At 36.5% G+C, this 18,931-nt stretch overlaps 5 protein-coding genes across 7 annotated transcripts; 4 read left to right on the top strand and 1 right to left on the bottom strand.

Annotated features, from left to right (window-relative positions):
* Positions 972-4,661, top strand: LOC18605829 (ATPase family AAA domain-containing protein 1). Its single transcript, XM_007039095.2, has 5 exons — positions 972-1,181; positions 2,146-2,446; positions 3,026-3,184; positions 3,329-3,624; positions 4,038-4,661. Exons 1-5 carry the CDS (start codon positions 981-983, stop codon positions 4,257-4,259), a joined length of 1,179 nt encoding a protein of 392 aa, XP_007039157.2. The 5' UTR covers positions 972-980; the 3' UTR covers positions 4,260-4,661.
* LOC18605828 (AAA-ATPase At2g46620) lies at positions 6,496-8,315 on the top strand. Its single transcript, XM_007039094.2, has one exon. The coding sequence runs from the start codon at positions 6,736-6,738 to the stop codon at positions 8,173-8,175; it is 1,440 nt and encodes a 479-aa protein (XP_007039156.2). The 5' UTR covers positions 6,496-6,735; the 3' UTR covers positions 8,176-8,315.
* On the top strand, positions 9,120-12,864 carry LOC18605827 (vacuolar protein sorting-associated protein 26A). Of its 3 annotated transcripts, none has more exons than XM_007039092.2 (11): positions 9,120-9,543; positions 9,658-9,732; positions 9,874-9,948; positions 10,058-10,130; positions 10,256-10,300; positions 10,588-10,699; positions 11,018-11,084; positions 11,474-11,518; positions 11,679-11,734; positions 11,920-12,095; positions 12,287-12,862. In XM_007039092.2, the coding sequence occupies exons 1-11, from the start codon at positions 9,541-9,543 to the stop codon at positions 12,316-12,318; spliced, it is 759 nt and encodes a 252-aa protein (XP_007039154.1). In that variant the 5' UTR covers positions 9,120-9,540; the 3' UTR covers positions 12,319-12,862. The 3 variants fall into 3 exon arrangements, with proteins under 3 accessions (XP_007039154.1, XP_007039153.1, XP_007039152.1); XM_007039091.2 differs by having other exon boundaries at positions 12,265-12,482; XM_007039090.2 differs by having other exon boundaries at positions 9,138-9,543; positions 12,321-12,864.
* Positions 13,282-17,035, top strand: LOC18605826 (UPF0160 protein C694.04c). Its single transcript, XM_007039088.2, has 8 exons — positions 13,282-13,619; positions 13,710-13,856; positions 13,994-14,092; positions 14,296-14,487; positions 14,640-14,759; positions 14,978-15,049; positions 15,231-15,709; positions 16,951-17,035. Exons 1-7 carry the CDS (start codon positions 13,338-13,340, stop codon positions 15,453-15,455), a joined length of 1,137 nt encoding a protein of 378 aa, XP_007039150.2. The 5' UTR covers positions 13,282-13,337; the 3' UTR covers positions 15,456-15,709; positions 16,951-17,035.
* Positions 16,135-18,501, bottom strand: LOC18605825 (rhodanese-like domain-containing protein 14, chloroplastic). The gene is made up of 6 exons (XM_007039086.2): positions 18,139-18,501; positions 17,970-18,016; positions 17,449-17,541; positions 17,165-17,303; positions 16,969-17,071; positions 16,135-16,447 (listed from the first exon to the last, which is right to left on the bottom strand). Exons 1-6 carry the CDS (start codon positions 18,356-18,358, stop codon positions 16,333-16,335), a joined length of 717 nt encoding a protein of 238 aa, XP_007039148.1. The 5' UTR covers positions 18,359-18,501; the 3' UTR covers positions 16,135-16,332.

Raw genomic sequence — 18,931 nt, 5'->3', positions numbered from 1 at the left:
TTCAAATCAAAGAGGGAGGTACAACGTGGAACTAAATTCAGTTGTTTTTTTTTCTTTTTTCTTTTTTGCCTATTTGGAGATAATTTTATTGAGACACGATCATGGCAAAAAAGAATTCAAGACAATTGCATCGGCTCATTATTTCTATTGAGTAATGATAGTCACATGGACTAATACTATATTAGGATCCTAAACTTAAATAATAAATTATTATTACTGTTGTTATTATTTCACGTGGAAGGAATTCATAATTTTAACAGAGCTTATGTTTCTGTGTCCTTTCCGTTGCTTTTTAAAACAATAAATAAATAAATACATAGGTACCCCATCAAAATAAAATATAATAGCAATATTGTTGTTAGTATTTTTTTTTTAGTCTCTTTCCACTTTTCTTTTGGTCCCCTCACGTTAATTAATGTTAAAAGTCGAGTGGTATGTATCAAAAGCCAAAAGGTTTGCTAGTGGAACGTGACCATAAGATTTATAAATTAGCAATTTGGATTGGATATTCTTTTTTATCTTTTTTCTTTATTCAGTATTAAAAAATTTTATTTTCTTTGTCTTGGCCTTTTTGTTTATTTGGGCTTGGACTGACGGCCGAGGAGTAGAGAGATGAGTTCGCTTCATTTGGAGTTACGGCCCATCCTACCGAAGGGATGCAAGACCCAACGGGCTGCGCACGAGCCCAGCAAAAATTTAAAATAAAAATGGAAAAAGAAATGGAATTTACCGGAAACCTCATATCATATGACGTCAAGAAGGCAACGACTCCCTTCTCGTTTCTGCTTCCTTATTCACGAGAGTACCGACCAAGTTAACCAAATTAAAGCCTATTCCCTTTCCTTCATCGCCAAGTACTTTCTTCGAAGCGAAAACCTCTTCGTCTTCTATATTAAAACCCTAATTTATTATCCAAGTACTGTTATTAATAAGATTTTTATGATATATAATATACTGAAAAAATAAATTATATGTGAAAGATGGGTTCATCGTCGTCGGAGACAAAGTTCCTGCAAGAACTGATTTTGTACGCTGCCAGCGCCGCCCTTAGTTGCTTGGTCCTCTTCGCGGGGCTCCGACACCTCGACCCGAACCGGGAGGCTTCTAAAAAGGCACTCGAGCAGAAGAAGGAAATTGCCAAGCGCTTGGGTCGTCCTTTAATTCACACCAATCCTTACGAGGTACTTTTATTTGGAAATGAAGAAAATGGTTATATTTATATGTTTCCTTTTAGGTCAAAGTGTAATTTTATTGTAAGCTTCGTTAATTTGTGAGTATTTTCTTAGGGTTTTCTTTAGTTGGAATGGAATTTAAAGCTGAAATTTATTGTTCAAAAATTGCAAAATTTTGTTTGTGCGAATTTAAATCAGTGTCTTTTATCTGAATTTGAGTAGTGAGTCATTGGAGCTTGCTAAAGGGAAAGGGATATGAGGGTAGCTTCCTTTTGATTGTTGCTGTTTGTTATTTGCTATGTTGCTATTAAGCCAAAGCTAATGGTAAAAAGTGAAATTATACTCGACTAAAAATCATCAGCACACAGCGAGTTCAAACATAGTTGTTCCATATAGATGTAAAATAATGTGTTTTGTTAGGGTTTGCTTGGCACCATTGTACAGTCCTACCACACTAGATTCTGGCATAGTCATGAAAGCTAAAATGTAAAAGCAAAAGCAAATTTTCCTACCCTATTTTCACAATTACCATCAAGGTTCTAATTAACAAAGAAGTCATCTACACTAATGGAGAATAGTTGACCAGCCACTTACTAATAAACTCTGCAGAAATTGGAATGCTAACTCATGATCATGCATATTTTCAGACTTTCTTGCAGCCTTTAGCGTATAGTTTCCTTATTGGTTTTGTTTGTGATGTTTGTAGTTTGCTAGTGGTATCCTTTCTTCTTTTTATTATGTTTGTCTATATCCAACCTACTATTTGTCTAAAAATATCTTATCTCCAGACACATGCTTACAGAATTTATTTTGAATTCGTGCATGGTATATTCAGTTAGCATCCTACTTGATACATCCATAATATAGACTGTTGGAATATTTGCTTTGAGATATAATGTTAGATTAGAAGTAAGGGGTCCTAACTGTTAACTTTTATGGTTGTGGCATATCTGTACTTTTTTCACTGTAACAGGATGTAATAGCATGTGATGTGATAAATCCTGATCACATTGATGTGGAATTTGAGTCTATTGGAGGATTAGAATCCATCAAGCAGGCTCTCTACGAACTAGTGATTCTTCCATTACGGAGACCTGAGCTGTTTGCACATGGAAAGCTTCTTGGTCCTCAAAAAGGGGTTTTGTTATATGGACCCCCGGGTACTGGAAAGACCATGCTTGCTAAAGCCATAGCAAAGGAGTCTGGAGCTGTTTTTATAAATGTGAGGATTTCAAATCTGATGAGCAAGTGGTTTGGTGATGCACAGAAACTTGGTTAGTATTTATTAGGTTTGCTCTATTCGTTGTGGTTCTAGGGCTTTTTGCATTTCTTTTGACTATACCTGGATTTGTATCATTATAGGGAATTAAAATTGTACCGTAATCTGTATTTTTTGGGTTATTATTTGTTCTGTTGAGTTTTACATTGGTAAAAAGAACTCTTCTAAGAGAAGGTTCACCAATTCAACAATGCTAAGGTCATGCCAAATGGTTTCATACTATGTTTTTTGCTTGAGGCCTCAAAAATGGTTCTGTCATCTAAATATATCCTGGAAATACAATGTCCAGTCTTCTTCTTCTTTTAATTTTTCAAAAACATTTTTTGATGGCCTGCATTGTTTTAAAATCTACTCTGCCATGATTACGAGAAAATTTACTCTGAAAATTCTCCTCACTCCCCAAAAAAAGAAAAAGATGAAAATGGTCATCGCATATGTAAGTATCAGTAAGCTGGCCTTCCTTATCAATTAATCATCATTTCATTTGCCTTTTGCAATGGATGTAAAGCCTCATACAGGTCTGTTCATTTTATGTCTCAGATTGTATTGTTTATTTGCTCTTCTACTTTTGCAGTGGCCGCTGTGTTTAGCTTGGCTTATAAACTCGAGCCCGCTATTATATTCATTGATGAGGTTGACAGTTTTTTAGGACAGCGTCGTAATACAGATCATGAAGCAATGACAAACATGAAGACTGAGTTCATGGCTTTATGGGATGGTTTTACTACTGATCGTGAGTATTTTTTACCTAAAAAGCTGTTATAGTCTAGTATCTTTCCCCACAAAGTACTGTCTTTTGTTTGTTTTGTGATGAAAGGCTTAAGTACTATTTTTAAATTTATTATATTAAATTTAATGATTGTGTATTGTCGTGCAGAGAATGCACGAGTTATGGTTCTTGCTGCAACGAATCGTCCTTCAGAACTAGATGAAGCCATACTCAGGCGTCTTCCCCAGGCTTTCGAGATTGGAATACCTGATCGCAGGGAGAGGGCTGAGATACTGAAGGTGATTTTGAAGGGTGAGAAGGTTGAAGAAAGCATCAACTTTGACTACATAGCGAGTTTGTGTGAAGGGTACACAGGTTCAGATCTTCTTGAACTCTGCAAGAAAGCAGCATACTTTCCTATCAGGGACTTACTAGATGATGAGAAGAAAGGAAAGCCGTCTGGAGTAAGTATATTTATTATATTTCTTTTTTGTGTCAATGTGCTGTGCTTTCTCAAGTTTTGCAGAGGTTAAGCATATATCTCTGAATGATCTCACTCATCATCTTAAACCTATGAATTTTCTGTTCAAAATATATATTAGTTGAGGTAGCTCTTGTTTCTGTTGTGTGTTGAGGAACTGAATCAAACTTCTCCCTTTTGTCACAAGTACTTGCTTTTGATGGAATGGCGTAGATGATGAGATTCTAGGAAGATCTTTTTATTATCTTAAACATATATCTATGAATAAAAGTTCTATTTGCATGCAGAATTGATGAACTTTGGTATCTTACCTTTAACCTTCGTATCTTTAGCTACATATCATTAATTATTTATCTTATTAAGTTTCTTCTCCATGTTCCATTATTTGTTTTTCAGGCTCCAAGGCCATTATCACAGACTGATTTGGAGAAAGTACTTTCCACATCAAGGAAGACCGGGTCTGCTGCAAATGAATATAGCAGGTTAAGTTCACAGTTATCTGGATGGTCAAGGCAGAAAGAATCAGATGATTATCAGGTTCAAGCTGCAATCAATGAACTCTCCAAGCTTGTAGTTTCTCAAATTGTTAACCTTCAATCAGATTCGCAGGATGCCTGAAATTCTCATCTCTATAACTCAGATTATGGTGCGCAGTCTGGTGTTCTGTAATACTATGCTTGGAAAATTAGATTCTTTTTCCTGGCAAAGCATTTATTAACATTTGAGGTGACATCTTATGTAAAGCTTGTGATGGCAGCTTTGAAACAATAAGAACTGTTATAGTTACTAAGTTATTCATTTAAAGTAACTTTCAATTTGCCTTTGGGTGCCTGGGCTCCAATTTTTTCCCCCCCCATAATTTTAGATGCAGCAATGCCAATGGAGCTTGCGAAAGTTAGCGAGTGAAATCTTTTGGTTGTAATATTTTAGAAACTCTGTTGATACAGTTTAATGGGGATGTTATGTGGTGGACCACTGTTAAGACTGGTTTGGTGTTCTATTGTGCTTTTTGTTGCTTGATATGGAAGATCCCTGAAACAAGAATGGTTCTAGTCATTTTGGGGTTAGGTTTGGGGGTTGGAGCTCCCATGTTATAATGTGAAAGCAATAATATAATGTTGAATTCATGTTGTACTCATCATTAGTGGTTGCTTTTCAGAGTCTTTTGTTCATATGATTTGCAGGCTGCAACAGCCAGGAATGATTGTTGAGGTTAATTTATAAAGAGCCGGTGATGGCATGGGGGTGGGTTGGAGTCCCAGTACTTGGTACCATTTTAAAGCTGGCGGGTCCAGCCGTACCTTGGCTTATCTCATGCCTTGGATGTTGCAACTTTGCAAGCCTTTCCCAGCTGTCTTATGCTGCCTTTAGGCTTTATCATAAATGCAGGTTCTGACCTCGAGACTTCTTTTAAGCAGGGAAATTTACACATATAATGCATAATTGACTGCTAAAATTATTTCCCAAATCATTTAACATTGATTAAGACGAGTTTTTGTCAACTGCTTTTTTTGTTCATGGTATAAATGTTATTTCTTTTCTTTTGCAAAATCTGATATCTAGCGGACAACTCATAGAGATTTGTGTCAGTCTAAATTGGTAATTAGATTTGAGATTTTTTTAAATATTCTAAAATTATTTTTCATAATTTTTTTTTTTACTTTTTGGCATTAAATATAATTATTACTTTCTCCGTTTTCATTGTGTTTGATTATTTTTTTCTTTTCTAAATGTCTCAAAATTATATTTTTTTAACATCTACTATTTTTACTTTTTTATATTTTTAAATTATTTTACAATATATTTTTACTGTTTGGCCTTAAAAATAATGAAGAATCAATTTTGTAAAAAAACAAAGTTTAATATTAAATACATTAAAATCAATTTTTTAAAAAAAAATATGTGAAAAGCAAATAAAAATAACAAATTTGAAACGAGGAGTGATTTCAGTTGACAATATTTTTGTCATAAACACTGTCAGTCAAGTCCTCGTTAGCGTCTGAGTTAAAAGAAAAGGTCCTCTTTCCTGTACTGTGTACACATTCGACAAATCTTATTAAGATTTTTTTTTTAAAAAAGAAATAATTGTTATAAAAATGTTAGAACATGTCATTCAGTTGGCAACTGGGAATCAGTATAGTTTTGTTTGCAATCTCTTCATCTGTTTGTCCTGAATATGAATTTAAAATATAACTTATACAAACAACTTCAGAGCTTTTCTTTTAAAAGAAAAAGGAAGGAAAAAAGGCTGAGCTTGCTTGTTCAAAAGTCTCATAAATGCTTAGAAGACGACAATGCGTTGTAGGCTGTAAGCTTTGAATATTGCTCTGTTCTATCTATCGCATTCCCCCTACTTTCCAGTTCCCTTTCCTTTTTTTTTTTTTTTTTCCATCTTTTTTACATTTCTCCAGGCTTTTTATCTCTCTTGCATGATTTGAGCAAAGTCAAAAGTCTTTTTTGGGTGAGTTGTTCCTAGACAATTAGATCGGGACAATACCTTAATCTTAACCGTGATATGTGTTTCATCTGCCCAATTTAAAGCAGGCGGAGAAATCCAAAGGAACAAGCAGAAAAATATAGAGAAACTTGGTAGATTGCTAATTCTGTCATTTCGCGAACTTTGTATTTGGTTTTTTATTCAGACTCTATCCTTTTCTTAGAAGTGGAACAAATCAATAAGCATCAACTCTCCAAATAAATATTTCAAAATAATCCGAACCCGATATTCCCTCAACGTAGAGACTATAAACAACATAAAAACACGCTGCAGAATTTAGGTGAAAGCAATCATCAATTTTAAAATTGCCACCAAATTCACTGAAAAATCAAAGCTCTCCTGTTCCAGTCAAAACCATTGAAAAAGGTGGCCACAAATGCAGCAGATTATTCAATTATAATTTAAGTCCTAATGCTAATAGTCTAGAGTCATAAGTCCAAAACTCTCTGCTTCTCGTGCCTTTGACCCTGGTGCGCTCGCCGGCTCAAGCCGACTTAATTCGAAGTAGCCCCCATAAATGACATCCCCATTTCTCCTTTCATTGCCTCTCCATATTTGGTCTCCTCCCATCGGATCCAACCCCATCTTCACCCCCAGATGGTAACCATGATCCTGATATTGTTTGCGATCCTGGTCTTGTTTTTGATCCTCCGTTTTTTATCAAAAACATCCTTGTTACACATCCTTCTCAAGCTTTTGCGGTCTTTGGGAGACTGGTTTCATGTCTACCAATCCTACAGAGTCCCAGAGTTTAACGATCTTTTCCAGGACAACGAGCTCTATCACAAGGTTTCTACGTATCTGAACTCTCTCCCTTCCCTGGAAGACTCGGATTTCACCAATCTTTTCACCGGTTCCAAGTCCAATGATATTGTTCTTCACCTTGATACCAACCAGACGATTGGGGATACGTTTCTTGGCGCCAGAGTCACCTGGACCGTCGAGAAATCGGAAAACAATAGAAGTAGAGTGTTTGTGCTGAGGCTGAGAAAGAACGATAAACGTAGAATTCTACGTCCGTATCTCCAACACATACTGTCTGCTGCTGATGATATTGATCAAAGGAAGAAAGAGATCAAGTTGCACATGAATGTTGAGAATTCATCGGGTCAGAATGGACGGTGGAGATCGGTACCGTTCCATCACCCAGCGTCTTTTGATACTCTTGTCATGGACGTTGATCTGAAGAATAGGGTCAAAGCTGATCTTGAAATGTTTCTCAAGTCAAAGCAATATTATCATAGGCTAGGCCGTGTTTGGAAGCGGAGTTATCTTCTATATGGCGCGTCCGGAACAGGAAAATCCAGCTTTGTCGCTGCTATGGCTAGGTTCCTCTCTTTTGATGTGTATGACGTTGATTTGTCAAAAGTATCAGACGACTCTGATTTGAAGATGCTCTTGCTGCAAACAACCAGTAGGTCTATGATCGTGGTTGAGGATCTTGACCGTTTCTTGATGGAGAAATCAAGGAATGTGAGCTTATCAGGGATACTGAATTTCATGGATGGAATCGTATCTTGTTGCGGCGAGGAACGGGTGTTGGTATTCACAATGAACAGCAAAGATCAGGTCGACCAAGCGGTTCTGAGGCCGGGGAGGATTGATGTTCACATACAATTTCCACTATGTGATTTCTCTGCCTTCAAGAGTTTGGCTAATAGTTACTTAGGTGTCAAGGAACATAAGCTTTTTCCGCATGTCGAAGAGATTTTCCAGGGAGGGGCTAGTTTAAGTCCGGCTGAGATTGGCGAGATCATGATTTCTAACAGGAGCTCGCCAACTCGGGCCCTGAAATCAGTCATCACAGCTTTGCAAACCACGGCCAGCAATGCTAAAAAGGTCAGTAAAAGATTGAGTGACAGTGAATCCGTTCGAAATTCAGACGATACGGGTGATCAAGGAAACCTGTTGAGTCGGGATAATTCAGTAAGAGAATTTCGAAAATTATATGGACTTTTAAAGATGGGGAGTAGGAGAAAAGAGGAGCCTTTAGATTTAGGTTCAGTTGACAAAGAAGGTTCAAGACATGAAGCTTAAAGCTTGTAACAAAAAGAATTTTCAATGAATCAAAAATTTTTTTTTTATTAATTTGTGATTCTGCAATTTGGAATATCGTTTTGTAGATACCCCTTACAGGGAGAATGAGATTTATCAAATTACGTCTAGTTTTTGATGTAGCTTTGGAATATATTACCTTTTTTGTTGAAGAATATTGTATAAAATACTTAGTTAACAGTAGTTGGCCTCTGTTTCCAGTCTCTGCCCAGGTGCAAGGAGATAATGTGGATTCTCCCTGCCTCTGTTTTTCCCTATCCTGAATTCAATTTCTAGCCAGAGCTGACCTCCTATCTGCCTTGAATCCAATAATTTCGTATGGGGTTCATTACTGCAGTGCTTGTTTTCACCAGTCTAAGCCCTTGCCTTTAGGATGGGGACCTAACAGAACAGAATACAGATTCCTAGTTTAATGACTTGGGCAAAAAGTCATAGATTAAAATATATCAACCAGACACAGAGGGAAGGCACGCTGCAGTGTAGCCTTAGTCTAGACTCTAAACTGTAAGCCAATCAAGGACAATTAAGAAAGAAAGATACCCTCGTCTTCTGCCTCTGAGCCAATATTCAAAGACGTTAAAATCCTAGCATTGGCACGAGAATAATCTACCACTGATAAAAATCAAATAGAGAACTCAATCAACAGTATCATTACATCCAATGTAGTAATAATATAAATTTGAAACAGATTGCTTTTGAAAATTGCTTGATGAATTCTGTAAGAATACGTGTATACCGATTTGAATCTTGAGGCACAATATCAAAACAGTAAAAATTAAATTCCGACCAAAAAAAATTAAACAATTGGGCAAAAATTTTATAAATACACATACTTGTGATGCAAAAGTTTTTACGAGTAAAGGCGGTTGGAAGCTCCTATACCAAAAGCCTTATAAAGCCCAGTTCATCACTTTGAAGATAAAAGTCTTGAAATCCAGCAGCTTGTGCTTTCCGTGCCCCAAATTGAACGCGGATAATCAAGCCCAACTCTTTTACAGTTAATTTCTTTTTCTTTTTTTATAGAAAAAAGTCGATGAGTGCTAGGAGCTATCTATCGTCTTGTTTTTGTCGCGACATCGCGTGAAAGGCACGTGACGGTGAGAACCGGGCTTGGTACTACTGGACGCCTGTCTTGCTTCCGATACCAAACTGTCAATAGTGGTTGGGTACCCCTTCTTCGCCAATCTCGATTCCCGTTGCGGTTTAGGGTGTTTCGCTTCTTGCTGCGGTTTCCGATCCCAATTTACACTTTATGAAATTCTAACTAATACTCAATTTCGACCTGCTCATTTTCGCTTGTTCTCATCGTTTTTCCCTAGCGATTTACAAGAATTGAATCGTAACAGCATGGTAAGATCTCACATTCGTTGCATTTTTTTTTTTTTGCTTATTTGACGGGATTTCCAATTAGACTGTAAAATGCCGTTTATTGAATGCAATTGAGAAATATTTTCGTTTAATTAGAATTTCCTGATTGGAGCTTTCAAGCCAGCATGTAATATCTCGATTACATTTTCCGATGGCAAAAGTCGCAAGCAGGTATCTCCCTTGATCATCTCAGGTCTAGTTTCGTTTGAAATGATAATTATAAACAGAAATTTTAGTTTTATTTCTTGCGATTGTTTTGTTAAATTGTCCTGAGTCATTGTGCCGGAATCTGGATTAATTTTATGTGATTAGGTTCCATTGAAAAAGGAAAATGGCCAAACGGTTATGGTACCTCTTTTCCAAAGTCAAGAAAATATTGCTGGAAAGGTATTTATCTATTTATCTACCTTTTAACAGATTGAGGATCATATCATTTGAGTCTTGTATATATAGCTTTGAATGTTCGTTTATCAATTTTTAAATCTTCCGTCTTCAGATTTCCATAGAACCATTTCAAGGGAAGAAAATTGAACATAATGGTGTGAAAGTTGAGCTCCTTGGTCAAATAGGTTTGTCAATGAGTTAGTCCAAGTTTTAAATATCATTCTGATCTGTTGGCTGAATAACGTTTGAGAGTTGTCATTTCTTTTTTGTTCAAATGAAGTTAACACTAGATTTTGATTTTGCTTCCCAGAGATGTATTTTGACAGAGGCAATTTTTATGACTTTACCTCACTTGGTGAGTATAGTCTGACTCTACTTTTGGTTGCTTTGCCTGGCAATTGTTTAGATTGATCTTTATGTAATTTTGGGAATTAATGTTCATTATTCCATTTGAGGTGAGTGGGGGTAAAGATAAGAACTTAATATTTCAATTTGTGCTTTGCAGTTTATGATTATTCACATCCTTCTTTCACTCTTATAGAGGCTCAAACTGTGCATGAAAATTTTTGTTTAATCCTAAGTTCTTATAGATAGTTGATTGGTTTATATTGTTTACCATTTTTATATTCCTAATATTTGCAGTACGTGAACTGGATGTTCCTGGGGACATATATGAAAGAAAAACATATCCGTTTGAATTTTCTACAGTGGAAATGCCATATGAAACTTATAATGGTGTGAATGTGCGGCTCAGGTATGCTACCTACTGAGCTGAAAATCTTTGAAGCTGAACTTTTGTTCATATTTCTTCTGGTCACTTGGAATGAAGTGTTTCCTTGATCACAAGAAGTTTGTTTGCTAAGCATTGTTGTGGCTTATAAATCAGTTTAATTATTGTTATGATAGTTTTGGGTACTTAATAAAGTTTAGAAATTGTTCTGATATGTATAATATGCTAATTGTTGAGTTCTAGAAAGCTTTTTACTTTTGTTGGTTCGCAGATGATGTTGGTGATGTGATGCTATAATCTGACAACTCATGTTACAATAATTTGATTATTTGCTCTTCACAGGTATGTCCTGAAAGTGACAGTTAGTCGTAATTATGGTGGAAGCATAGTGGAATACCAGGACTTTATGGTAAGCATTTCCATCTGCTCCCACTTCCTTTCATTCTTGTCTTTTTAATTTTGGTTTTCTCTCTATCTCCTCTTTCTTTCTCTTTTGCTAGCACACTATGGTACCCAACACTTAGATGCACTAACAGCATTACACAAATAAGCATATAATTGACTTAATTTGTGCTACAAATGTCAGAACCTTACTCTCTGCCTTACTGTGAAGAGTGCGTTTTTGCCCCTTTTACCTGATATAATACTCATATACAGGAAAGGCAGCATCAATATATATGGCCTTTCATTATGGTTTCAGGACATTTACTGTATTGATCATTGTATATAGTACACTACTGAGTGCCATTTACAATTGTCAGTGATGTACTTATCTTTTGCTTGTTTTATACATATCAGGTTCGTAATTATTCTCCAGCTCCATCAATCAACAATAGCATCAAGGTGAGTGCCATTGTTTTAATATAGTATGGTAATTGCACTGTGGTTTGCATTGGTACCTCAACTGATTTTATGAATATTACTTGTTCTTTTTGCCATGAGTGGCCCACCACTTAATTCTTTGATAATATTTAATATTAACAAATATCAATCCCATCTGCAGATGGAAGTTGGAATTGAAGATTGCCTACATATTGAGTTTGAATACAATAAAAGCAAGTAAGTTGAACATCAACAGTTCTTGCTTAAACTTGGCATCATAGGTTGGCTTAGGTCAGTGCAGGTTTAGGATTTAAACTCTCCAGCTTGAACCATTATAGGAAGCAATTTTTCTAGCCACTTTCTATCATGTAGGTTTCAAGTAGACATTGAATTTCTTGCTTATTGGAATCCAAATTGCACAGGTATCATCTGAAAGATGTTATTATTGGCAAGATATATTTTCTTCTTGTGAGGATCAAGATTAAAAATATGGATCTTGAGATCAGGCGTCGAGAGTCAACAGGATCAGGAGCAAATACCCATGTTGAGACAGAGACGCTAGCTAAATTTGAGTTGATGGATGGTGCCCCGGTCAGAGGTATGTTTGTAACTAAAGATTTCTTGCATTTTCTACTAATACAAATGCTGATGTGGCAGATACTTGATACAACTAGCTTATATATAATTGAGTGAACTCATTTTTTTTTTGAAGGACATTGATTAGGGCTGAATTTTAGTTTTGATATATCAGATATTTCGAATTGCAACTGATATATAATTTTTCTAAAGCATGGTGCTCACAGTCATGTGCTTGGTATTGAAGGTGAATCTATTCCAATCAGGCTGTTTCTTAGTCCATATGAACTGACGCCAACTCATCGCAACATTAACAACAAATTCAGTGTGAAGTATTACTTGAATCTTGTTCTGGTTGATGAAGAGGATCGCCGGTATTTCAAACAGCAGGAAATTACAATATACAGGCTGCAGGACTCCTGATTAAACATCACATGTAAACTTGACATTCCATCCAGTAAAGAAGAACAAAAGATTAACTGCCTTAGGGCACCTTTGTAAAGCTTCAGCCTTACGGCACCCTTGTAAAGCCTTGAAGCTTAGGATTAAAACTACCGGAATACAGGGTTTTGTTTCTTTGGAAGGGCTATAATGGCTTTGTATACTTTGTTTGATTGCAGTTTTGGCTATGAATTGTTGCAATTATGTACATGAGTCGTACGTGGTTGAGGGGAGTCGATAGTTACTTTTTCCACACGGTCACTTGGCTGCCATTTGCTGTTGGAAATCATAGTTCACAAATTGCCAGTCCCTGTTCTATACGGGATTACATGGCATGATTAATTTTTATTTCTTGTTGGTTTCTTTGTGATTTGGGAATGTCGATGGCATTTTGTTTTATGCGATTCAATAATTTTATTATGGGTTATGAAGTTATAACCCAGCACTTGAGCAGGGAATACCATGGTTGGTGTTTGTTCCTCTGCTATTTCTATTCTGTTGTTCTAATGATAATGTTGCTTGATTGCTTTTCTTCTTCAAAACAGTGAAGCCATTGATAAGTTGCCTTGGGTTTTCAATCCTAAGTTACTAACCCATGGACAAAGGAACTCGTCGAACCCACGCCGATAACCCCAATTGAATGGTAACTTTTACCTGAGAAATCGGCCCTATTGTCATCTTGTAAACCCAATCCAGAGGTATGATTTGGGCCCATTCAACAAAAGCAAAATAAAGTCGTTTTATTTGCTCAAAGAAAAACAGAATTAGCAGGGGTTTTGCAACTTTTGCAAGCGAGGCAGAGGCTAAGAGCGAGAGCGAAAACATGTACGCAGTGCGAGGGATGAGGCATAAGCTGTTGATTTTCCAGAGTCAATGTAGCAGACAAGCTTTATCCGCAAGAAATGATGGTATTCTTTTGAAAGTTACCGCAAAGTCTCATAGCTATATATATAGGGCATGTGGGTTCTCAACGACAACAGCAAGGCCGAAGCGGGTGGGCACTCATAACGGCAGCTTTCACTGCGACGAGGCTCTCGCCTGTTTTATGATTCGTCTTACCAATAAATTCTCTAATGCCCAAATAGTCCGTACCAGAGATTCTCAGGTGGCTTCTTTTTTTTTTTTTAATTTCTATTGTTTCTTTGATTCTCATTTTCTTATCATAATGTAGTAAGGTTCGAGAATGCTTTTGAAGGTGTTGGAGAATCTTGATGCTGTGGTTGATGTTGGGGGAGTTTATGATCCTACACGAGATCGTTACGATCATCATCAGCGCGGATTTGAGCAAGTATTTGGCCATGGATTTACCACTAAACTTAGTAGTGCAGGCCTTGTATATAAGGTACCCTCCCCACTAGCCTTGCATATGTAATATATTTCGCCTTCTCTTTAACTATATATGCTTCTGGAGTTTCTAAAATGATAAACGACGAGAATCATGTGTTATTTGCAATCTGATTGACAATTTTTATCATTTAGCATTACGGTGCTGAGATAATTGCAAAGGTGCTTCAGCTTGATGTACAACACCCAAATGTGTCTCGGTTGTTTCTAGCAGTCTATAAGAATTTTGTGGAGGTAAGATAAAACATATTCTAAGCTTAGAGATTTCATAATATTCCTGTGCCCATTACTTTACATGACAAAGAGAGTTGAATGGTTCAAATCCTCAATTTTGTCAATGTTTTATACCTTCCTTTTGTAGTATAGTATGATCATGTTCCATTTCTCTTTCGCAATCTTATGAAGAACTCATGCTAAGATATGGCTTACTTTAACAGGCAGTTGATGCTATTGGCAATGGAATTAGTCAATATGACACAGACCAGCCGCCAAGATATGTGAATTCTACAGGCTTATCATTTAGAGTTGGAAGATTAAATTTGGACTGGGTAGATCCTGATCAATCATCTGAGAAAGAGAATGAAGCCTTTCAACATGCAATGACACTCACTGGCAGTGAATTCTTGGAGGTGTAGTTTGCAACATCATGTTAAAATTCTTTCATGAAGCATTCTCTAATTGAATAGGAAGTTATTTCCATACTTGTAGGATTCAAAAAATTGATCATTGAAAGTGTTAAAGCATGTTTATGCTTATGAAAATATTGTTGTTTCCTAAACAGAATATTCAGTTTCTTGCAAAATCTTGGCTACCAGCTCGATCTATTGTAATGGAGTGTCTTTCAGCAAGAAATGATATTGACTCCAGCAGAGAAATCATGGTGTTGACAAGACCTTGCCCTGTGAGTAAACGGTGGATGTGTTGTTTGGTATTTGTCATTTATATCTCTAGACAGATGAATTAAATTTGAAAATTATATTACATGTGTTTGAAACAACTGATTTTTATCTATGGAATGGGGAAGATTTTCTATTTCTATTTTAAATCTAAGTGTTTCGATAAAGTACTTAATGCTTGGATGTATAATTGCATTTGGTTGTATTGATCATTTTTTTTCAGTGGAAACTCCATATATTTGAGCTTGAGGAAGAGCTGAAGGTTGAGACCAGCATCAAATATGTCATTTACCAAGTAACCTTTTGTTGTCTCTGCTCCTCTTATTCCCTTCTATGTTGGTTAAGATTCTAAGTAAATCAAGTATTAAAACTCCATGTGCTCAAAACCACTAACCTCATGACACTTTAATCCAAGTGTACCATAAACTAACTTTATACTAATTTTCTCAGAGTTATATTCCGTGTCATATTTGCAGGATGATAGAAGTGAAAATTGGAGAGTGCAGGCCATAGCAGTTTCACCTGGCAAGTTTGAGAGTAGGAAACCTCTACCACTTCCTTGGAGGGGTTTGGAAGGTAACAAACTCTCTGAGGTGGCAGGGATCCCTGGTTGTGTTTTTGTCCACATGAGTGGATTCATCGCTGCAAATAAAAGTTTTGGAGGTGCCTTAGCTATGGCTAGAGCTTCTTTGAAGGTGTAAAGAATTTACTGAGTAAACACCGAAATGTGTAATGTCCTCTGTGCCATCCATGGGTGCCACACTTTTGTATATGTGCTTTGAAGTGGGATGTGGAAGGCAGTAGCTTCAATTGTATGTTCTCTTCAGCTGAGTGTATTTGTTTGTGAGTTTCTTGATCCTGGAAATTTTGTCCTCAAGAGTCATGTATAAAGTTGACTACCCTGGCTTTGGAATGAGTTGGTCAGGATTGTTGCATGATCTGCTGTTTCCAATAGGTAATATTAAACTATCTCTGATATTTATTAATCTATCAAATTGACTATTTCTGTGTGTGCATTTGACGTTGTATACCTTGTAAATTAAATGATTTAATCACCTCATTTTCTTTTCTAGAGCATTTGAAAGGACAAAGTTAATTAATGGATTTAGAAAGCTTACTAGAAAATTGTCTGCACAGATTGGAAGAAAAATACTTGAAACATAGATGCCCTAAATTCATCTAATTATTTGATTATGGTTACTTTTGGTGCTGTGAAATTCTTGGCAGTTGTTTTTCTAATGTGGACAGGTCAGGCGTGCTTGTATAAGTGTCTCAAACATGAAGTGGTTTAAACTGGTAGTCTATCATTATTGCTTAGATCCTAGTGGATCAGTGTCAGATTTGATGATGTAGTTCATATTGGATACCAAACCCTTAGTATTATTATATACACATTTTTCTCATTGAAAAATTATTAGAAATAAAGTTTCACATAGAACTTAAAGTGATATAAGATTAATATGATTAAAATGTCTAAAAGGAATCACATTCAAAATCTATTGGAAAAGGGTAGAATCAGTTTGATTACTGGGGACAAAACTTGAGCTTCTGTGGAAGCACCATGTGATCATTGATACATCAATCTTCAGATTCTGATGGCAGTCCTTCTTTGAACCACGTGGAAAGGCCCCCTTCTAAGTGGAAAACGTTTTTATAACCATTGAGAACAAGTAAGTAGGCTGCTATGAGTGATCTGCAAGAATTATCAAATGCAAGCATTGGTATCTTCTAGTTAGGCAATTACAGATTCAATAACAAAAGTTAGGTAAACAAATACCTTTAATTGCTTAGATTGATTGAATGAGAAAAAGTATCACCCAGAACTTATTAGGCTTTTTGAGCTTAACTTGTGGTCCTTGTAGATGATTTATTAGTTACCAGTTTTAAACTCTCTATGTGTCTCATCTAAACAAAGCACCTGGCTGTCAGCCTTGAAATACATTAACAAGAATGAATATTCATGGGTTTACTCTGAATGGAATTGTGTATTTGCTTTCTAGTAAATTGAATGTAGAGACCATTATCTGAAACTAGAACCAATAAAAGTGATCACTTTTGTTTGCATTAGCACTCTGAGCCTGAAGTACACACTTTATTTGGAGGTTTAGACCCTAGGGAATTTTAAAGATCGAATATAGCTTGTTTACTTTCTATGATGCATACTATAAGTCTATAATTAATGTCTTTTCACTGTAGAAAGTCAGACGTAAATACCTTGACTGTTGACCTTCCGGGAGATTTTGGGTTGGCTTCATTGTACCCCCAGATGTGCAGGCCACTATTATCTTTGCATCCTTGTCAAATTTTGATTCTACACCTGCTCAAATACCAAATACTCAGTTCCTTCAATATCTGCTAAGTACGAAGTGGTGGTGGAAAATAGAAGAAATATGGGGTAACAAAATTCTACTTTGCATAAACTCAGGGTTCTCTTCTGTGCCAGAAAAGATGCCAAAAAATGCAAATGCAGCGCGCCTAGCAATATCCCATGCTGTCCACTCCTTTATAAGTCTATATATCTGAACATTAATAGCACCTGGCGGATGAGCCTGCATTAAAAAGCATCAAATTGAGCAGCACTTTACAGGCCTGTTCTTACCATCATAGAAATTAGAATTTCTGTAGTGCAATCTCTTTCATGAATGATTATCTGTAGTTCTGGTTGCTTATCAAACTTATTTTGAGTTGGCTAACCTCTTTAAATTCTGCTTCAGGTCGTACATCAAGAATCATGAAGTTATTCTCTTTTTGAAGGCGAAAAGCTTCCTTTGCATCCACACTTCTTACCTGCAACGAAGAAATGTTTCTGTTGTTAGTATCTAATGGTCCAAACTAGGAAATGGGAATCTTCTCATGCTTGTGTTGTTATCCTGCCAGTTCACTTGTTTACACTGTTGACATTCTCATTCTGTTATTCATCGTCGTCTCCTTTCATGATCATGGATGGGCTTTACTACTTGCCCTCTTTACACTTCCGTCTTCTTTCTAAGCAAGCAGAATATACATATTTTTCTTAAACGTTAGGGAGCTACTTTTAAGAGTAACGGGTTTTTCATATGCATGTCAATGTACATATGCTGTTTAAACATCAATTTGTTTTTGCTTTCAGTCCTAAAACAACAGGTAACGATTTAAGTTTTTCAATAATTTTAAGTTTGTGTATGTGAGCACACGTCAAAACGTGTGTGTAGAGAGAGTGAGGGAGAGATCAGTACCTTTTTCTCCAAGAGAACTTCCCTCTTAATCTTCCAATCTTCTTCAGCTAATCCCTCCAAAAGAAGATAAAAGGAAATTTAAGTCAGGGTAGTTAAATTGTTTTGAGTATCAATCCTTGAGGGTCTATATATTCATCTTATCATAAAGGTTCTGTCAGAACAGTAGTACCTGGTGATTTTGCAGGCTTTGTTGCTGCACTTCGGATAATTAGGCCCCGTCGATCCTGGTAAGTCAATCTTTGCCTTAATGCTTTACCTGATGTTGCTGTCAGAAAGCAGGAACAGTCTGGAGCAATAATCGAAGAGATACTCAACTGGGGGCTCCGGAAATTAGAATATAATGAAGATGATGAAGTTGAGTGCGGAGTGACTGAAGTAAGTGCAGCCATTTTCCTGAATTCTACAAACTGAAACAAATCAGTTGTAGAACTTTAAAGCATTTAGGTTTGCAAGAGTTGGGTGATTGAGAAGTGTTCCTTTAACTGCATTTATTTTTTTGTCATTTTTATGTTATGTGAAGAGATGTTTGGATGCTTGTCTTAGAAGTGGGCCATTATGGATTTTTATCTCTTGAAAAAATCTAGCTTTGTGGTTCATGTTTTAAGGGGTTTGCCCCACTTGGATTTCTCTCATCCACATTCCAAGCTGGCTCGGGATTAATCCCGTTTACTATCCTGTTACATTTCGTTAATCACCCAAAACCTCACCATTCCTAGGGACTCCCAATCAATGGTTGTGTTTTGGAGACTGCTCTTGCCCATGAAGAAATGGTTGGCAGCAACTTCCACTGGCCTTTGCTTTCCCCTTTGGGTTTTCAAGTCAAGTTAGATGGGACCTTTGTAAATCATGAGTCCTCCATTTCATCTTGATTTGCATATAAATTAGATTAACCGAAGCCCTTGGACTGCGACCAAGACTATGGGTTAGAAAAATGAGTGCCCCCCTTCCCCAATTCCTAGCCT

The sequence above is a fragment of the Theobroma cacao genome, chromosome 3 (genome assembly GCF_000208745.1).
Source record: "Theobroma cacao cultivar B97-61/B2 chromosome 3, Criollo_cocoa_genome_V2, whole genome shotgun sequence".
NCBI lineage: Eukaryota > Viridiplantae > Streptophyta > Magnoliopsida > Malvales > Malvaceae > Theobroma > Theobroma cacao.
The sequence above is the reverse complement of the archived record's forward strand: the minus strand, read 5'-3'. Positions and strand labels throughout refer to the sequence as shown.